This window comes from Corythoichthys intestinalis, chromosome 18, assembly GCF_030265065.1.
Source record: "Corythoichthys intestinalis isolate RoL2023-P3 chromosome 18, ASM3026506v1, whole genome shotgun sequence".
Classification (NCBI taxonomy): Eukaryota; Metazoa; Chordata; class Actinopteri; order Syngnathiformes; family Syngnathidae; genus Corythoichthys; species Corythoichthys intestinalis.
In genome coordinates, this window is record NC_080412.1 from 43,465,945 (window position 1) to 43,484,867 (window position 18,923).

At 39.3% G+C, this 18,923-nt stretch overlaps 2 protein-coding genes across 7 annotated transcripts in view; one reads left to right on the forward strand and one right to left on the reverse strand.

Moving 5' to 3' along the window:
- Positions 1-3,045: 3,045 nt before the first annotated feature.
- On the forward strand, positions 3,046-17,418 carry LOC130906498 (SLAIN motif-containing protein-like). The gene is made up of 8 exons (XM_057820901.1): positions 3,046-3,441; positions 3,522-3,658; positions 6,865-6,984; positions 7,079-7,177; positions 7,252-7,316; positions 7,572-7,629; positions 7,731-7,853; positions 10,420-17,418. The coding sequence occupies exons 1-8, from the start codon at positions 3,146-3,148 to the stop codon at positions 10,626-10,628; spliced, it is 1,107 nt and encodes a 368-aa protein (XP_057676884.1). The 5' UTR covers positions 3,046-3,145; the 3' UTR covers positions 10,629-17,418.
- taf1 (TAF1 RNA polymerase II, TATA box binding protein (TBP)-associated factor) overlaps positions 15,658-18,923 on the reverse strand; it is a 66,111-nt gene continuing 62,845 nt past the window's right edge. For 4 of the 6 annotated variants that reach the window (XM_057820896.1, XM_057820899.1, XM_057820897.1 and 1 more), the window contains 3 exons: positions 16,917-17,049; positions 16,737-16,814; positions 15,658-16,652 (listed from right to left, as the gene is read on the reverse strand). In XM_057820896.1, coding sequence (XP_057676879.1) covers positions 16,476-16,652; positions 16,737-16,814; positions 16,917-17,049 — 388 coding nt within the window. In that variant the 3' untranslated portion in view covers positions 15,658-16,475. The remainder of the gene's footprint in view (positions 16,653-16,736; positions 16,815-16,916; positions 17,050-18,923) is intronic. The other 2 variants (XM_057820898.1, XM_057820900.1) reach the window with 1 other exon arrangement.

Below are 18,923 nucleotides of genomic sequence, written 5' to 3' on the forward strand. Positions count from 1 at the left end.
GAGCTTTTTGTAAAAGCATACATTTCAAACGTAACTTGGACTTTAACACAGCTATTTTTTGCTTTTGTGACATCCCAAACATCTGAATAATGTTTTCCTTCTACAAAATAACATTAACAAGACAACTAGAGCTTTTGATAGGAAAGTAACAATTTATTTACACATAACTAAACTATTGACCTGAGAGATGACGCTGTTGTGGCTGCGGTTGTATCGGCAGACGGGGTAAATTTATCCCTCATAACCGCCTGTCTCATCAAAATAGATTTTTTTGAATCTTCTTTTGTAGTGACCACTACCTCATAACAGAATTCACCTCGGGAACTTGTGTGGGGCATGTGCCTTGTGTTTTACATCGTTCTCCACATTTTTCTCACCCTTCTTACTGCTTCCAACTTCCGTTTCCTGACTATTTCTCTTCATTCATTTCCTTTCATGGTCCGAGATGAGTTCCTACCAAAAGCGCTACTGCCCTCCCGTGGCCAGTTGTATTGCTTTAAAATGGATTTTGAGCGTTTTACTTTGGAGCAAAGTTGCATCGAACCTTGAGATGTCCCTTGTGGGAAAAAAAAAATTTAAAAAACGTAAAAAATGTTAGGTTAAAAGATACGTTTTTGGGACACTGAAACAATTAAAAATAGAACGTATTTATACGTTTTTGGGAGCAAATTAGTGAAATGCTTCATTGAGTGAGTCCACTCAAATGCACTTAAGCTTCTCACTTACACACAATGAGTTGCCACAACCTGTTTAACAAGCTAAATGATGATTGACGCATGCGGCGCTTTGAAGTTTCGGCTTTCATGCGTCTCCAGCAAGATCAAACCTTAATGTCTGTCAATCATCGTTAACTTTAATAAGCAACTCCGGTGTACACAGACCAAGAAACGCAGCAGGAGGGATAGGGAGACTATGTGATCGGATCAGAGCAGCTCATCTGTATTTATTTATTCATTTTTAATTGAAAAAAAAAAAAATCCGCGATGGACTTAGGGCGTGAAGTTTGAAGCGCAAAGTAGCAAGGGATCACTGTATTTTTGACTTTTCAGGTTTTTAGTGGGAAAATTTGAGATTCACAAAGCTAAAATTCAAAACGCAAAGCCAAATTTTTATTCCTGATTGAAGTTTACTTGTAGTTCACATCAGTATATAGGATAACAAACCAAAAATGCAAAGATACTCTTGAAACTCATGCAAAATGATTTAGCATATAACGTATACTTAAATTTATATATTTTATTTTTTGTTTTTCTTTGTCTTAATATGAAAGGTAAAAATGGTAAAATTTTGTACTTTTTATCATTATTTTGTATTTTAAAAAAAAAACGTTTTTTGCCTTTGTATCATTTGATAGAGCCTATAAGGAAGAATATTATTATATTAATTTGATCTTATTTTTGGCAAAAATCTTTATTCATCAATGCAATTTCCCCGAATCAAAACCACATTTTATTTAAGAAATAAATGGCTCTATATCTAAATTTTAAAAAAATCCAAAGGCTCTAAAAACATTGTATTTGTGTTCCAAATTTAATGTTTTTATTTTTTAAAACCCCTGGCATATTATACTCCTATCATTATTATTTTGTGTTAATATTTGTTGTTTTTTTGTAGTTGTTGTTCCTGTAGTATATATTTCTTGTATATGTGAACTGTTGTTTTAGCATTGTTCAATTATGAAAAAACTTTTTACGTGCGACACTTTTTTTTGTTTAAAGGCACAGTACAGTTTTTAATTCAATCCCGCCATTTATTTGCATTTCTTATGTTATTTTTTTATATTAATGTATTTATTTGAAGAATTTTTTTTAAAAAAAAACTCAAAAAGTAAACCACACTAAATATTTTTATTATAGTATTTTTTTTTTAAAGTATTTTTAAACTTTTTTTTTTTAAAGCTGCAATTAGTTAGTAACCAATTCAAGGTGCAGCCCACCTATTGCCCACGTTAGCTGGAATAGGCTCCAGCACACCCACGTCCCATCGTGAGAATAAGCGGCACATTAGATCACTCACAGCATGGTGTTCTGAGGATCTTTTTTTCGTGTTTCACATCCAAAAACAGCTGTTTCAGTCCAAATATGTCACGCGTTTTCTCCATATAAGGCGTGCACAATGGCAGCACACACGCATGCTGGATAATTTACGTACTACTACTAGGCTACTACAAAGACAGAATTCTATTTCACCTACAGTATGTGTTGCGCCTGTGTATCATAACGCAAATCAGTGCAGCTAGACAGTGCAAAGACACACGAAGACGTTTGAAAACTAAAGGTCCAAAAAAAAAAAACCAGTTTCACAACACTAAAATAAATTGCAGGTCAACAGCAACAACAAATAATAATATGGCTAAAATGCAAGCATGTCTTACCTATTTGAAAACACCATAGAGCTATCATCATAATAGTCTTCATTTTTTACCTTGAATTGAATTTTTAGAAAGTTTTGCTGTTTTTTGTTGAGAATTAAAAAAAAAAACGCTAATTCGATTTTGCGCCATGTTAACGACTCCTCTGTCAACAGTTAACTTTTCCCATTAGCGCCTTATTCAACGTGACCCAGTAGCAGGGTGGTGACAAATTTATTCACAAAAAAAACCTTTTTGAAAAAATATATTTAATCTCCAAAGTTAAATATGCCATTGTTTCAAGATGTTTTATTTATTTATTTAAAAAAAAAAAGAATCTACCAAAAAAAAAATTTCTCCATAACACCAGGGGGTGCTGCAGCACCCTCAGCATCCCACTTCCCGCAACACTGCGTTAGATGAATGAATATTTATTTAAAAAATTATTTAAAAAAGGATGAAAATGGTAAACATTTTCTTTTTTTCATTAACAAAAAAGAAGCAAAATCAAAAACAATTCAAAACATTTTGTGTTGTGCAATACAAAACTGTTCCTTGATGTTTTTTTAATTGACCCCTTTTCTCCCCCTTCTTGTCAGTAACTTGCCAGTACTTTAATCCACGTAATCTTGTGATGCTTTTCTAAATCCATCCAATCTGTTGCAGCTCTATAATTAACAGCGCTTCCTGAGAAATCCAGGTCAGTAGATTCAATCTCAGCAGTGTGTTGTGGGACTTTGACAAAAACATCACAATTTACAAACTTGCCCACTCTGGAGACTTTGACTTTTAGAAATGGACGTCCAAGACGTGAGGACATGCGAACGGAGTCTGGAATTTGACTATGACCCGAGCTCACGCCTCCGAAATGAAGGAAAGTCAGATCCACATGGGAGACAAACTTCTCGATCTTTTGCTAAGGAGGCTCGGATGAGGCTTGATTTTTTAAAGTATGGACCTAATTCTCAAGTGCCTTCCAGCGCCACGGATGGGATGATCCTAAATGATGAAAAAGAACCAGAATCTAAAACCATTTTTGATTTGGTGGAGATTCTCGAACTCAAGGATGATGCTGAAGATGATGAGAGCTGGTAAGTACAATCCAAATGTAACCATATGGAATGCTGATGTTTCGTCATCGGCTGTTTCTTCATGAATGAATTTTTCACAGGCTATACGAGTCTCCAAAAAGGCACATGATATCAGCCGTCACCGAGTCGCCGTTGAAATGGTGTCGCCGCATCCTAGATAATCCAAGTCCTGAGACTGAAGCTGCATCCCGTTTACTTTTGAAGAAACTCAATCAAAGTAAGTTGCACAAATGTAATGAAATATTGCATCCAAGGACGTATGAAGTGCTTTTCAGCATGCGCATCTTTCGTGGAACGCCAGACCCACTTAGATTGTTTGTTGCCAAAAAGCTCAATCTTGGTCTCGTCTGACCAAAGCACACGGTCCCAGTTGAAGCCCCAATACCGCTTGGCGAACTCCAGATGTTTGCGAATATGATTGTGAGTGAGGAAAGGTTTTCTCCGTGCATGCCTCCCAAACAGCTTGTTGGCGTGTAGACAGCACCTCATACCCACTGTGAAGTATGGGGGTGGGTCACAGTGGCGCCACCCCACTGGCCTCCCCGCTTGCCAGGGCCGGCCCAGGCCAATTGGGGGCCCTAAGCAAAATAATGCAAAGGTGCCCATATTTTTGGCCCACCATTTCGTCACAGTGTACTGTGAAACACATACATGCAATCCAACCCTTACGTCCATATTTTGTATATTAATCAGATTATTGCACTGCATACTTTAAACTTCTCACCCCAAATGATTGTCAGTACTTACAGTAGATAGCGCCAAACCTTTTTCTAAAAGAGGAAAGAAAGAAGTTAAGGAAGAACTTTTATTTTTTTTAAGCTTGTAATCAAGTATCAAAACTCACAAAAGTCAAATAAAACTACAGTAAACAAAATAGAATATAAATTAAACAATTGCCAGATTGGGGGCCCCCTAGCTGTCAGGGGCCCTAAGCAGCTGCATGGTCTGCGTATAGGCTGGGCCGGCCCTGCCGCTTGCCAGTATATCGTTAGATTGTTGTAGCATCAGTTATGCATTTCTTCCCAAATGAACACATTTATTTTGTTGTGTTAAATGTAGGGCTGTCAAATTTATCACATTAACAGGCAGTAATTAATTTTTTAAAATTAATCACGTGAAAATATTTATCGCAATTATCGCATTCGCGGTACGACTCATGCCGCAAACAGCCTACAATGGCGCCGAGAGATAACAGAGATAAGAGGCAGAGTAGAGTAGATACAATCATTCATTGGGGCCGTGCTTTAATTGGCAAAAGCTTTGTCATCTCTCCCACAGCAACTATAATTATTGTGGGAAGCGACATGGGGAAGAATGACAGGAGTCGATCTTTTTCTTAACACCCTATAGTGTACCCAACGCAGAGAAGATATAGCATTTGCAGCCACCACACACAGTCATGGTCGCACCACTTCCCATCATGCATTTGGGCAGAACAGTTAAGTCGCTACAGTATCATTTACTGAAAGCTCAACAAATACACTAGATGGCAATATTTAGTCACAATATACAAACTCACATTTATCCTTTAAGAATTATAAGTCTTTCTATCCGTGGATCCCTTTTACAGAAATAATGTTAATAAAGTTAATGCCATCTTGTGGATTTACTGTTATAATAAACAAATTCAGTACTTATGTACAGTATGTTGGATGTATATATCCGTCTTGTCTTATCTTTCCATTCCAACAATAATTTACAGAAAAATGTGGCATATTTTAGAGATGGTTTGAATTGCGATTAATTACGATTAATTCATTTTTAAGCTGTGATTAACTCGATTAAAAATTTTAATCGTTTGACAGCCCGAGTTAAATGTACACCTTATGCCTAATTTATACATAACACAATAAAACAGAATTGTTGTGGAACTCAAAATGTTGACTGGACAGTTATGGACTATGCACATTAAATCATTAGTAACATCAAATATTACACAATACACCAAAGTATATCAGTAGCATGTCCTTAAGGCTTTCTGATAGTTTTCACCTGACCTTTTTACTGCAATAATATAATGAAAACCTGAAATTATGGCTTTTAGTTTTGGCCACCCCAAGATTTTAAGTGGCCCCCATCTGGCCACCCCTATGAAAAATTTCTGGAGGCGCCACTGGTGGGTCAGTGATGCTGTGGTGCTGTTTCGCTTCCAAAGGCCCTGGGAACCTTGTTAGGGTGGATGGCATCATGAATGCTTTGAAATACCAGGACATTTTAAATCAAAATCTGTTGCCCTCTGCCCGAAAGCTGAAGATGGGTCATCACTGGGTCTTTCAGCAAGACAATGACCCTAAACATATGGCCAAATCTACACAGAAATGGCTCACCAGACACAAAATCAAGCTCCTCCCATGGCCATCTCAGTCCCCAGATCTTGTTTTGTTGGCAAAAGGGGGTTGTACAAAGTATTAACACAAGTGGTGCTAATAATTGTGACGCACATTATTTGATGTCAAATAATTATTTCTTTATGTGGAATTTTTTCCCCACTGAATAAATGCACTTGTATTGAAGGTTGGATTTTTCTTTTTTTCCCCATTAAGGTCCCATATTATTTTAATTAAAAAAAAAAATATTAGAAGCTAAAAAACACATCTTAACCAGGGGTGCCAATAATTATGGAGGGCACTGTATTTTGGTCTGTAAAATTTTTTTAAATTTCTCCAAAACTAAAGGTTACCATAAAGTTTTCCAACTATTTCAAATGAACATTGACAGATGAGCACATATTGTAGCGTCGACAAGTACAACGCCAACTTGGTGATTATACACACTCCTCAGGAAAACGGTACATTATTTTTAATTAATTACACCCACCTGGAGGCCACAAATAGTTGGTAAAAAGAAAAAAAAAGGTCTGAGAGTTTAAGAGGACGTGCACCATTACCATTAGCCTAAGGTGAATGCTATGCTAATGCTACGAGTTACATTTGGTAACTGGTGTGTGAGGTGACTCAGCACACGGAAAATTGAATATTCTCGCTGACCAAGATAAGAAACAAATCTTACCTCTGTGCAAGCATGCATGGAGACTGGAGAAGAAACACAGGTGAGTCGGGGAGGGGTGGGAGCGCAGACCATCACATGAGTGACACAACCAGACACTGCTAAGACGCAGGCTAACTACACATAAAAATGTCATACATTGTGAACATGAGACGGAAACCATTGTAAATTTTCGTCTCGTTCTCGTCAGACAAAAACTGGCATTCATCTTACGTTATAGTCTCCTAAAACAGGTTTTTAGCTCTTTATCGTCTTGTCATCATCATGAAAAAAGTGTTCGTCGACGAAATATTTTCGTTTTTGTCATCGTTGCGAAAACAACACTAGTACTGTTACGGTATGTCTACCGTCCCCCTGCAAACTAACGCCTTTGGTTGTATTTGATCCCATCTTAGAACTGTACTTTCATTTCCGCAGAATCCAGCATTTCCTACAGAGGCGCCATTTGCAAACAACCTCACAGTGGCAGTTTATCCGTGGTCCCTATCAAAGATGAAAAGTCTGCCAGCACAAACCGTGACTCCTCTGACAGTTTCGGTAATATCACTTGAATTGAACCTATTGACTGAATGTCCATCGACATCATTGGCGCTGAAACAATCATTCACAGATCGAACCGGTTTTTAAACAGGCAATTACAGTCTGAGTAGGTCCCGTGAGTCCACAACCACCAGCTACAAATTGCAAGACATCGCAGATGTTCACCTCATGGCCCGTATACAAGAGGACAGTAAGTCTAGCACAATATATTTAAATGAATATCACAAGTCTACATTGCAAGTCTACGTGTTGTCCATCCTGCAGGTTTACGACAAGACTACATCTCCACACCTGCTTGTGATTCAGACAGAAAAAGCCCTGAGCCACAAGTAAGTCTTCAATCATGTGTGTGACAATATATCAGAATAGGGCTATATTACGATACAGTGGTACCTCTACTTAGAAAATTAATTAATTCTGCAAGTGGTTCCTTAAAGGGAAAATTTCGTAAGAAGAGACGTGGTTTCCATGTAAAAAAAAATTCAGTCATAAATCTTTTACAAGGCATAAAAATGAATCAAAAGATGTAACAAAAACACGTTACAATTAGATTATTGCATAATAATGCTGGTTTATTGTCACAGGTTAGACTTCGCCAGCAAGTCACGCAGTTCAAGTTGCTCAAAAGAGCCCAGAATCGTGGTACGCACAGCCTCCACATTAGTTTTAGATTGATTCCTTTGCAGGTTTTGATTGAACTGTTTAAATGTCTCTGTGCGCTTTGGATATGACGCACCTAACAGCCAGGACAGAATCCCCCTTACGGACAAGCCTTCGTTCCCTCCAGGCTCTTAGAAACAGCCGAAGTTTGGATACAGACGACTGCCCTCTTGTTCACCAAACATCGAACACAGATCTTCCATCAGGTTTGCAGAAATTATCTCACAATCGCTAAATTAGCTCATCCATAGACTTCATAATGTGTTGACGGGACACGGCCGAGAAATAGGGGGCCTGCATTGTTGGCGAGGCCGTCAAAGCTGACCGAATGGAATCACATAGAGCTTTTTTCATTGAAAATTCTGGTGAAAAAATGCTTAAATCCCCAAATTCTTTATAGATATGGACAGAAACATTGATTATTGGTTAAAAGTTTAAAAAAAAAAAAAAAAAAGTGCAGTTAGCATTTATTTTACGTAAATATGTCGAAGTACAATGCTAGTCTGTTAGTGAATATAGCTAGCGACCGCCTGATGTGAACAGAGCTTTCCCCGTGAAAATTTTTGTGAATAAATGCTTAAATCAACAAATTCTTTATAGATATGGACGTAAAACAGTCCCAAATCTTGGTTAAAAGCAAAAAATATGTGCAGTTAGCGTGTATTTTACGTAAATATGTCAAAGTACAATGCTAGTCTGTTAGTGAATGAAGCTAGTGGCCGCCTGATGGAAACAGCTTTTCCGGTTAAATTCTTGTGAATAAATGTTTAAATCCCTAAAATATTTATAGATATTAACGTAAAACAGTCCCAATTCTTGGTTAAAAGAAAAAAAAAGTGCAGTTAGCTTTTATTTTACGTAAATATGTCGAAGTACAATGCTAGTCTTTTAGTGAATATAGCTAGCGACCGCCTAATGTGAACAGAGCTTTCCCCGTGAATATTTTTGTGAATAAATGCTTAAATCAACACATTCTTTATAGATATGGACGTAAAACAGTCCCAAATCTTGGTTAAAAGCAAAAAAATGTGCAGTTAGCGTTTATGTAAATATGTCGAAGTACAATGCTAGTCTGTTAGTGAATGTAGCTAGCGGCCGCCTAATGTAAACAGAGGTTTTCCGGTGAAAATTCTAATGAATAAATGCTTAAATCCCCGAATTCTTTATAGATATGAACGTAACACAGTCTCGATTCTTGGCTAAAAGCATAAAAATGTGCAGTTAGCGTGTATTTTACGTAAATATGTCAAAGTACAATGCTAGTCTGTTAGTGAATGTAGCTAGCGACCACCTGATGTAAACAGAGCTTTTCCGGTTAAATACTTGTGAATAAATGCTTAAATCCCTAAATTATTTATAGATATGGACGTAAAACAGTCCCAATTCTTGGTTAAAAGAAAAAAAAAAGTGCAGTTAGCTTTTATTTTACGTAAATATGTCGAAGTACAACGCTAGTCTGTTAGTGAATATAGCTAGTGACCGCCTGATGTGAACAGAGCTTTCCCCGTGAAAATTTTTGTGAATAAATGTTTAAATCCCCAAAGTATAGATATGGATATAAAACAGTCTCGATTCTTGGTTAAAAGCAAAAAAACGTGCCGTTAGCGTTTATTTTACGCAAATATGTTAGTGAATGTAGATAGCGACCGCCTGATGTACTAAATTTGTGTTTTGTTTTTACAACAGAAAAGATCAGTCAGATGCTATTTTAATTTTTTTCAGGTCATTCATTGTCAGACAGAATCAGCATATCAAAACGCCACGCTAAAAAATAAGTACAAATTGACATTTGTACTTATTTTTTAGCGTGGCTTATCTCTTCATCCTCTGTAGGACCATGGCGCCCAACAGAATGTTTACTGCATATGAAATATGAATGGGTTGGTCTTTTGGACGTCCACGCAAGTTGATCCATTCTTCAACTTTTTTTCTTAAGAGTTTTTGGTTTCGGGAAACGTATGAAGAAAACACCCTTCATATGTCGTAATGTCTAGAGTCGTTTCTGCAAGTTCCGTAGCAGCAGTGTTTGATCGGCATGTCCTTTTGGAAAGATTACCGGAGAAAACAAGCAGAAATAACATGGGTTGGTCTTTTGGACGTCCGCGCAAGTTGATCCATTCTTCACATTTTTTCCTCCGAGTTTTTGGTTTCGGGAAACGTATGAAGAAAACATCCTTCATATAATGTCTAGAGTCGTTTCTACAAGTTCCGTAGCAGCAGTGTTTGATCGGCAGGTCCTTTTGGAAAGATTACCGGAGAAAACAAGCAGAAATAACATGGGTTGGTCTTTTGGACGTCCGCGCAAGTTGATCCATTCTTCACGTTTTTTCCTCCAAGTTTTTGGTTTCGGGAAACGTATTAAAAAACACATCCTTCATATGTCGTAATGTCTAGAGTCGTTTCTACAAGTTCCGTAGCAGCAGTGTTTGATCGGCAAGTCCTTTTGGAAAGATTACCGGAGAAAGCAAGCAGAAATAACATGGGTTGTATGCGAAGGCGTTTCTGTAATGTCCCACTTCCGCGTCACGATGGCGACGTCACGGTCTAAAAATAGCATTCGTGCGGTATGCTATTGGCGAGAGTTTTTTTTCTTCTTATTGGTGCCAACTGGGATGAAAAGCCTGTTTTTTAGGGTGGCATTTGCCACCCCATGCCACCCTAGTGGATCCGCCCCTGTCAGGATTTTGTTTAAAGTGTAATGTCTTAATCCTTTATTGGTAGTAATTGTAAATGTTTTGGAGTAACATTAAAACTCTCCACCTCTCACGAAAGCTTCCACAGATTCCGGCGACTGGTCGCACTGGACGGGAAGCTCGTCGGTCCACAAGGTCAAGGAAGTGCAGAGGTCTCAGTCTCTAAGCCCTCGGAGAATCCCTCACTGTGCGAAGAGATACCTCTCTGTCAACTCTTGTGTTTATGCCTCACCTGAGAGGTCAACCACCACCGCCTGGGGAAGCAATACACCAATGGCGAGAAGGTGAATGGCCTCAGCGGATAGACGTCTAAGCCATTTGGACTGGGATCCAACTGCTCATTTGTTTGTAGAACTCGATGAGAGCATGATGCTAATTGCTACGCTGTCTAGCATTCATTAGGGAGGCACCTTCTTTGAAGTTGAATTAACATAATGGAGGTAATGGAGTAAGTTACCCTTAAAGATTCTTGGCATTTAGAGAGAATCCAATTACTGTAGAACATTAAACCCCACCCAATGTCAGTCATGGCCTCTCTGCTCATTAAAGTTATGCTCTTTTCATCCTGAACCAAAGATAATTCAACTTCAACTAGATAGTCTTCTTTTCAGAACAGGTAATGCTGTCGCAAACTGCAGCAAAAGGTAACAACAGGTAGTCCCAGGGTGACGACTTTCCCGACTTACGTGATTTCGACTTTACAAAGCCGGAGGTTCATCAGTCATTTTGTCTTCATTTTTTACTTCATTTTATCAATATGATGTAGGGCTTCAGCTATCGATTATTTTAGTAGTCAACTATTTAGTTCGAATAATCGAGTCATCGGATTAGGAAGATTTAATGCGTTGCAGAGTCAATCTTAGCAGATGTAAAACAGAGGCTTGCACTTTTAAAAGAGCACTGAATGTGAATACAAAATAAAATTCCTGAGTGTTTTTTTTTTCATTATGCAGAAGGCATTTAAAACTAAATTAAAAACACCTGAGCTTAGCCTCACACAGTATAAAATAATGCTGCTCAGCCTTCGCCGCGTACAGACGCACTCTGAAGCACTCTCTTATCTTAACCGATAAGCGCTCAGGGCCAGCAAGCTCGACTCCCAGTATGGCTCCAAAGAATTTGAAACCTGGAGACTTGGATGAAATAAAATCCTCCATGCAGAAGTTGGAGGTCTCCTTGACTGGCTTGATTCAAAACCAGAATCAAGAAATCGTCAGAGAGCTCCATTTAATTCGCGCTGAAAACGAGAAACTCAAGCAGGCGGTCGAGGAGAGAGATGTTCGCATCAAGAAGCCGACGCGCAAATGAGCTCATCATTTCTGGATTACAACTGACGCCTGGCCCAAGGGACACAGTGGCGCAACTGGCAATTGCTAAGCTGAAAGAGTATGGAATAAACATGGAACCGCTGGACATCCGTCGCTGCCTTCTGCTCCCATCTGGGGGGAGAGGACCGGCAACGGTGCTCATGAAGCTGGCAGACCACAAGACCAAGACTGCCCTGCTTAACCAGAGCCGCCACCTGAAAGGGTCGAAGATTTTTTTGAACGACAACTTAACTCGCCGAAATGCCGAAATTGCAAGAAAAGCACGTCAACTCAAGAAAGCTGGGAAAATAGCCAACACCTGGGTCTCGGATTGCAGGATCCTTGTCAAGACGCAAGATAAAGATGAAGATTAGAGCTATTACGAGTCTTGACCAACCGACGACAATAGCTGGATAACTGTAAATATTTCACAGCCGACCAGAATAACAACTCATGGATGTGGACGGTAGCTGAAACCTATCAACGGCAGGAGTTACAAGAATCTTGAACACATTAAGGATTACCTACTAAAGACAACGAAGGCTCTGACTTTAATTTGCACGGATATACAGTGCCTTGCAAAAGTATTCGGCCCCCTTGAACCTTGCAACCTTTCGCCACATTTCAGGCTTCAAACAAAGATATAATTTTTTTATTTTTTGTCAAGAATCAACAACAAGTGGGACACAATCGTGAAGTGGAACAAAATTTATTGGATAATTTAAACTTTTTTAACAAATAAAAAAACTGAAAAGTGGGGCGTGCAATATTATTCGGCCCCCTTGCGTTAATACTTTGTAGCGCCACCTTTGGCTCCAATTACAGCTGCAAGTCGCTTGGGGTATGTTTCTATCAGTTTTGCACACCGAGAGACTGACATTCTTGCCCATTCTTCCTTGCAAAACAGCTCGGCCTCAGTGAGGTTGGATGGAGAGTGTTTGTGAACAGCAGTCTTCAGCTCATGGGCGTGGCTACACAGCTCAGTAAGGCCTCCTTTTTTGTAGGTCTTCTGTCTTCAATAGGGGCTTTTTCACCTAGGTGTGTGAATGTATTTGTAATCCCCCCCAAAAAGAGGTGAGTTCAGAGAAAGTTAGGTTCTCAGGAGATGAGAGGGAGACGATTTGCCACCACCCTGACCCGCGTGCCGTCGGAGTGGCGTGACGTCCGAGTTGCAGCAAAGTGCGAGGGCCTGTTCAGTCCTGCTTGGAGGCCGAGTTATATATATATATATTTTTTTTTTTTTTTGGGTGAAATTATTTGGCATATTGTACTCTGCTTTAATGTTGGTAATCAATTTGAATTTATTACTGTTTATCGATTGTATAAAATTGTATTTTTCATAGGGCTGTCAAAATTATCGCGTTAACGGGCAGTAATTTTTAAAATTAATCACGTTAAAATATTTGACGCAACTAACGCACATGTCCCGCTCAGACAGATTTAAATGACAGTAGAGTGAAATGCCCACTTGTTAATTGTGTTTTATGGAGTTTTGACGCCCTCTGCTGGCGCTTGGGCGCGACTGATTTCATAGGCTTCAGCACCTATGAGCATTGTGTAAGTAATTATTGAGATCAACAATGGCGGGCAACTAGTTTATTTTTTGATTGAAAATTTTACAAATTTTAATAAAACGAAAACATTAAGAGGGGTTTTAATATAAAATTTCTATAACTTGTTCTAACATTTATCTTTTAAGAACTACAAGTCTTCCATGGATCACTTTAACAGAATGTTAATAATGTTAATGCCATCTTGTTGATTTATTGTTATAATAAACAAATACAGTCCTTATGTACCGTATGTTGAATGTATATATCCATCTTGTGTCTTATCTTTCCATTTCAACAATTTATTTTACAGAATATATATATAATTTACAGAAAAATATGGCATATTTTATAGATGGTTTAAATTGCAATTACAATTAATTACGATTAATTAATTTTTAAGCTGTAATTAACTCGATTAAAAATTTTAATCGTTTGACAGCCCAAATTTTTCAGTATAAAATGGTCAAAATGTTTAGTTTGGATGTGACCTTTTTTTTCTAATTCAGGCAAATTAATGCGCTTTAAGTCTTTTCTGTTCTAAACAAAACAATGTGAATTAAGTTATACTTTATTGTAAGTTGATCCATATTACTTTTTTTCTTTTATGTCAACAAGGACACCAAGTTATGCAGAGGTGTACTTAACATAGTTTTATAGACAAATGATTTTATTTACAGTGGCAGCAGAGAGTTGGGGGGGGGGGACGCAAAACTTTTACGTTTTCCTTTGGGTGTGACGGAAAATAATTGAGAAGCATGGATTTAGGGGTACTTAACGGATTCATTCCAACTTAACGTGGTGAAGGGAATAGCATCTTTTCTCTGTTTGTATTACTCTAACACACCCAATATAAAATAAATAGCACTTACATCATAGTTTAAGGAAAACAAGCAGCATACATTTGCCATAGGGCATAAGAGATACCTGACGCCTTCTCATCATGGAAGCCCACTGTGTGCGTCATGTAACTGACTGATCAAGATTGACGCTGACGAGGCAAGATATCTACAAGCCCATGTCTGCACCACCAACTCTCGCCATCAGTACTCCCGGACAGTCCAGAACAAATGGCGGGACGTCCCAACACAAGGAACACCGGAGAACGCCCACTATCCAACTGATAACACGACGGATAGTACTCCAAGAGCCCTTTGACACTGAGGCGGGCAAAATCTCCCACTGCGGTTGCCCCAGTAACGGTGACACACAGCCCAAACTGCGATAGAAGATTATCCTAAACACACACTTCTTCCTGCCCACGGCCTGCCCCGCCAGAGCCTTCAAAAGACAATGTTTAACTAAGCATTGTCATTTTTTTCAGGAACCTTTTGTTGACTTGTGATATGGTGACCTTGGAACGAGTCTGCCTCCTCGCCTGAGTCTGTTTATTTCGCCTTGTCGTTTGATCGCTGTCGATCTGAATAAATTGTCAAATTGTGCTTCGAAGCCTTTTTCAGGCTTTCAAAATGGAGTCAGTACAAGGGGTAAAGACTAAGGCAGTACTTCTCAAATACTGGGGCGCGCCCCCCTGGGGGGGCGCAGAGCGATGCCAGGGGGGGCGCATGTGTCCTCGGGGAACATGCTTTTTTCTGTCTTTTTTTTTTTTTTTGCCGGACTGGAATAAAGTGTACTTGCAAATCCACTCAGTGGGTGGCAGTGGCGCTGTCATTTTCAGAGTGCGTGCAGTATTTTTGAACTAAGGAAGAGCACTCAGCACACAGAAAACAGATATGAAGAGCAGTGCGCTGCCGCCGTTTTCGAACGCCGTTTTCCGACCGGACTCACTCACGCAGTGACCCACTGTCTTGTCCGGTTCTCACGTCGCCGCCCGAGAAGTGCCATTTTCGGCTTGGGATCGTCACGACGACCACCCTCACCTACGGTTCTACCTCGGCCGCCGAGAATGCGCTTTTTTCGTGCCGTTTGCCTTTTAGCTTTGACTTTTAATACAGTGGGGTGATGAGGAAAGACTACTGTTTACTGTGTCTGAAAATAATTATAGCGGACTGCCAGAAGCCAAATCAATTAAGACGCCACTTAAAGACATTCGACCCCAATCTCATTGATAAGCCGCTTGATTGTTTTTCAGCGAAAACGTGCCTAATATTGCCAAGAATAGTCCTGCTTTGTCAGTGTTATATCAGTAAACCAGTGAGCATTGTTAGCATGCTCATTGCAAAATGACTCCACACCACTGCAAATGAGGTAATACTGAGTGTGAGCAGCAAAAATAAAAACTGTCCTTCTGTCCAAGGACACTCTTTTGTTCCTTTATTCATTTTTGTTTTTTCGGTCAAATTTTTTGGCATATTGTCCTCATGAGTAAATGATCCTAATCAATTTGAATTTGTTATTATTTACGGATTTTATTACATTTTATTTTTCTGTATCAAATGGTCAAAAATACCTTGAGTGTATTTTTACAGTTTGAATATGACTTTTTTTTTTTTTTTAAATTCAGGCAAATTGATGCACGTCCAGTCTTCTCTGTTACAAACAAAACAATGTTAATAAAGTTATACTTTATTATAAGTTGATCTGTTACTTTTTTTCTTTATTAGAAAAAAAGGACACAATGTTAGGCAGATGCGTATTTATAATAGTAATTTTATAGACGAATAATACTATTTACAGTGGCGGCAGAGAGTTTGGGGGGGCGCGAAACATTTACATCTTGCTTGGGGGGGCGTAACAGAAAATAATTGAGAAGCACTGGACTAAGGTGAACGCGCGGTGTTGGACTTTTGGCCGGGTTGTCATGATTTCGCCGGCCCGGGTCGTTGGCGCTGCGCCAGCGCTGGCGTGATTCCGGCAATCTGGCTAAAAGGTCAGATTCCTTCAGCGGAAATTCGGGGTACGTCGCCAGCTGTTTAACAGAACTCGTTTGTAACCCGGGGACTACCTGTATTGTACTTTACAGCTTCGGCTTTAAACAATAGTTTCAGAACTTTAGACTTGACAAATATTACAATCAAAACAAATGAAATTTTTTTCTTTTAAAACATTCAACACTTTTTATTTGTTTTCTCGCAGAATAGTCGACCTTCAACTTATATTTTTTGGGGGTGCTGGTAAATTAGTAACAATATAATAACTGTTGAAAGAACAAAATCCTTATAGGGAAGTATGTCTCACATTAATATAATGCCTGAAATAAAAGCCTATAAAGGGAACGGCAAGGTGTAAACATGGTTCATAGAACAATGTACAAAATATTTACATTTAAAAAATCTCATGCACAGACTTGCAAACCTGCTTTCTAGACTTCTATCTATCTAGTCAGATTCCATGTCACTGTCGCCTCCGATGGATCGAAATTCTTCACTCTCCTCATCTTCACTGAGTTGGACCTGAGAAAGAACGGCCGGACCTCTCCTGCGGGCGTCTTCCTCTTCATCTTCCTCTTCCTCCTCGCTGTTGCCATCTTGTCGGTTTGCTTGTAGCTGCCACGGCTATGACGCAGTCAGGGGAAAAAGTTCAAGTTGCAAGAGTAACAAGAAAATTAAAAAAAAAATAAAATTTTGGTGTTTTCCAACCTGCTGTGCATATGGTGCAGGTGTTGTGTTGTGCCTTTCCAAGTCCATGAATGACCATTTGCCATCCTTTTCGTCATACTGAAATACATCATACTTGAAATGAGTAAAATTACAGTGTAATCACGTCATTGGCAGCGATAGTCGGCCAATCCGCCACATTAAAAAACTCCCGAGTCGAACCTGAGAATGTGGAGCCGGACCTCTCCTACGCATGTCCTCTTCGTCTTCGTCCTCCTCGCTGATACCGTCGTCTTCTACGTTTCCCCTGGTTGGGGGCTGCATCCGACTGCGGCTCTCCTCAAAGCTGCCGTAACTGAAAGACAGAAAAGTTAATACAGACTGCTTTTAATGCTTTACACTCACAATTGGGTTGCTAACTCGGTTTTTGGCCAGTACAACCCCTAGCAAAAAGTATAGAATCACCAGTCTGGGACAAGCACTCACTCAGACATTTTATCATGTAGAACAAACTCCGATAAAAAGCTTGAAAAGTTAATGAATTAGTTCAAAAGTGCAACTATTTAGCATTCAGAAACACTAAAACAAATGAATAAACATTGTGGTGGTCAGTAAATGTTACTTTTATAGAGCAAGTGCAGGGAAATATACATGGAATCACTCCATTCTAAAGAAAAAAAATATGGAATCATGAGAAACAAACAAAGAAATAACAATCAAAACACATCTCTAGTATTTAGTAGCACCACATCTGGCTTTTATGACAGCTTGCGGTCTCTGAGGCATGGACTTGATGAGTATTCTTTATCAATTTAGTACCAACTCTCTTTGATTGCAGTTGCCAAATCATCCTTGCAGGCCGGAGCCTTGCTGTGGACCATTTTTTTCCCCAATTTCCACCACAGGTTTTAAATTGGGTTGAGATCTGGGCTATTTGCAGGCCATGACATTGACTGGATGAGTCTTTCTCCAAGCAATGCTTTAACAGTTTTAGCTCTGTGGCATGATGTAGTGTCATCTTGGAAAATGACAAACATATTTTCAACTGAAGGGATAAGAAAGCTGTCTAAAATTTCAATATGAACTTGTGCATTTATTGAAGATTTGACCACAGCCATCTCCCCAGTGCCTTTGTCTGACATGCAGCCCCATATCATCAAGAACTGAGGGAATTTTGATGTTTTCGTCTTTGTAAATCTCACTGGAACAGCACCAAACAAAAGTTCCAGCATCATCACCTTGTCCAATGCAGATTCTTGACTCTTTACACCTTGTCCAATACAGATTCTTGACTCTTGACCAGCATCATCACCTTGTCAAGTGTCAAGAATCTGATGCTGGAACTTTTGTAAATCTCACTGGAACAGCACTAAAAAAGGGCATCATCACCTTGTCCAATGCAGATTCTCGACTCTTGACCAGCATCATCACCTTGTCAAGAGTCAAGAATCTGCATTGGACAAGTTGTCAAGAATCAAGAATCTGCATTGGACAAGGTGATGATGCTGGAACTTTTGTTTGGTGCTGTTCCGGTGAGATTTGCAAAGATGACTGCCTGAAGAAGACATCAAAATTCCCTCAGTCCTTGATGATATGGGGCTGCATGTCATGTCACCTTGTCCAATGCAGATTCTTGACTGTTGACAGCATGTCCAATGCAGATTCTTGATTCTTGACAAGGTGATGATGGTCCGACAATGATCCAGCATCATCACCAGCATCATCACCTTGTCAAGAATCAAGAATCTGCACCTTGAGCATCAAGAATCTGCACCTTGAGCATCATCATCAAGGTGATGATGCTCCGATGATGATCCAGCATCATCACTTTGTCAAGAATCAAGAATCTGCATTGGACAAGTGAGAATGCAATGTTACTTTAGCCTTTGAAGGTGATGATGCTCCGATAATGATCCAGCATCATCAACCTTGTCAAGAATGGTGGTCAAGAGTCAAGAATCTGCATTGGACAAGGTGATGATGCTGGAACTTTTGTTTGGTGCTGTTCCAGTGAAATTTTCAAAGATGACTGCCTGAAGAAGACATCAAACATCCCTCAATCCTTGATGATACGGGGCTGGATGTCAGACAAAGGCACTGGGGAGATGGCTGTGGTTAAATCTTCAATAAATGCAAAAGTTTACATTGAAATTTTAGACAGCTTTCTTATCCCTTCAATTGAAAATAGGTTTGTCATTTTCCAAGATGACAATGCATCATGCCACTGAG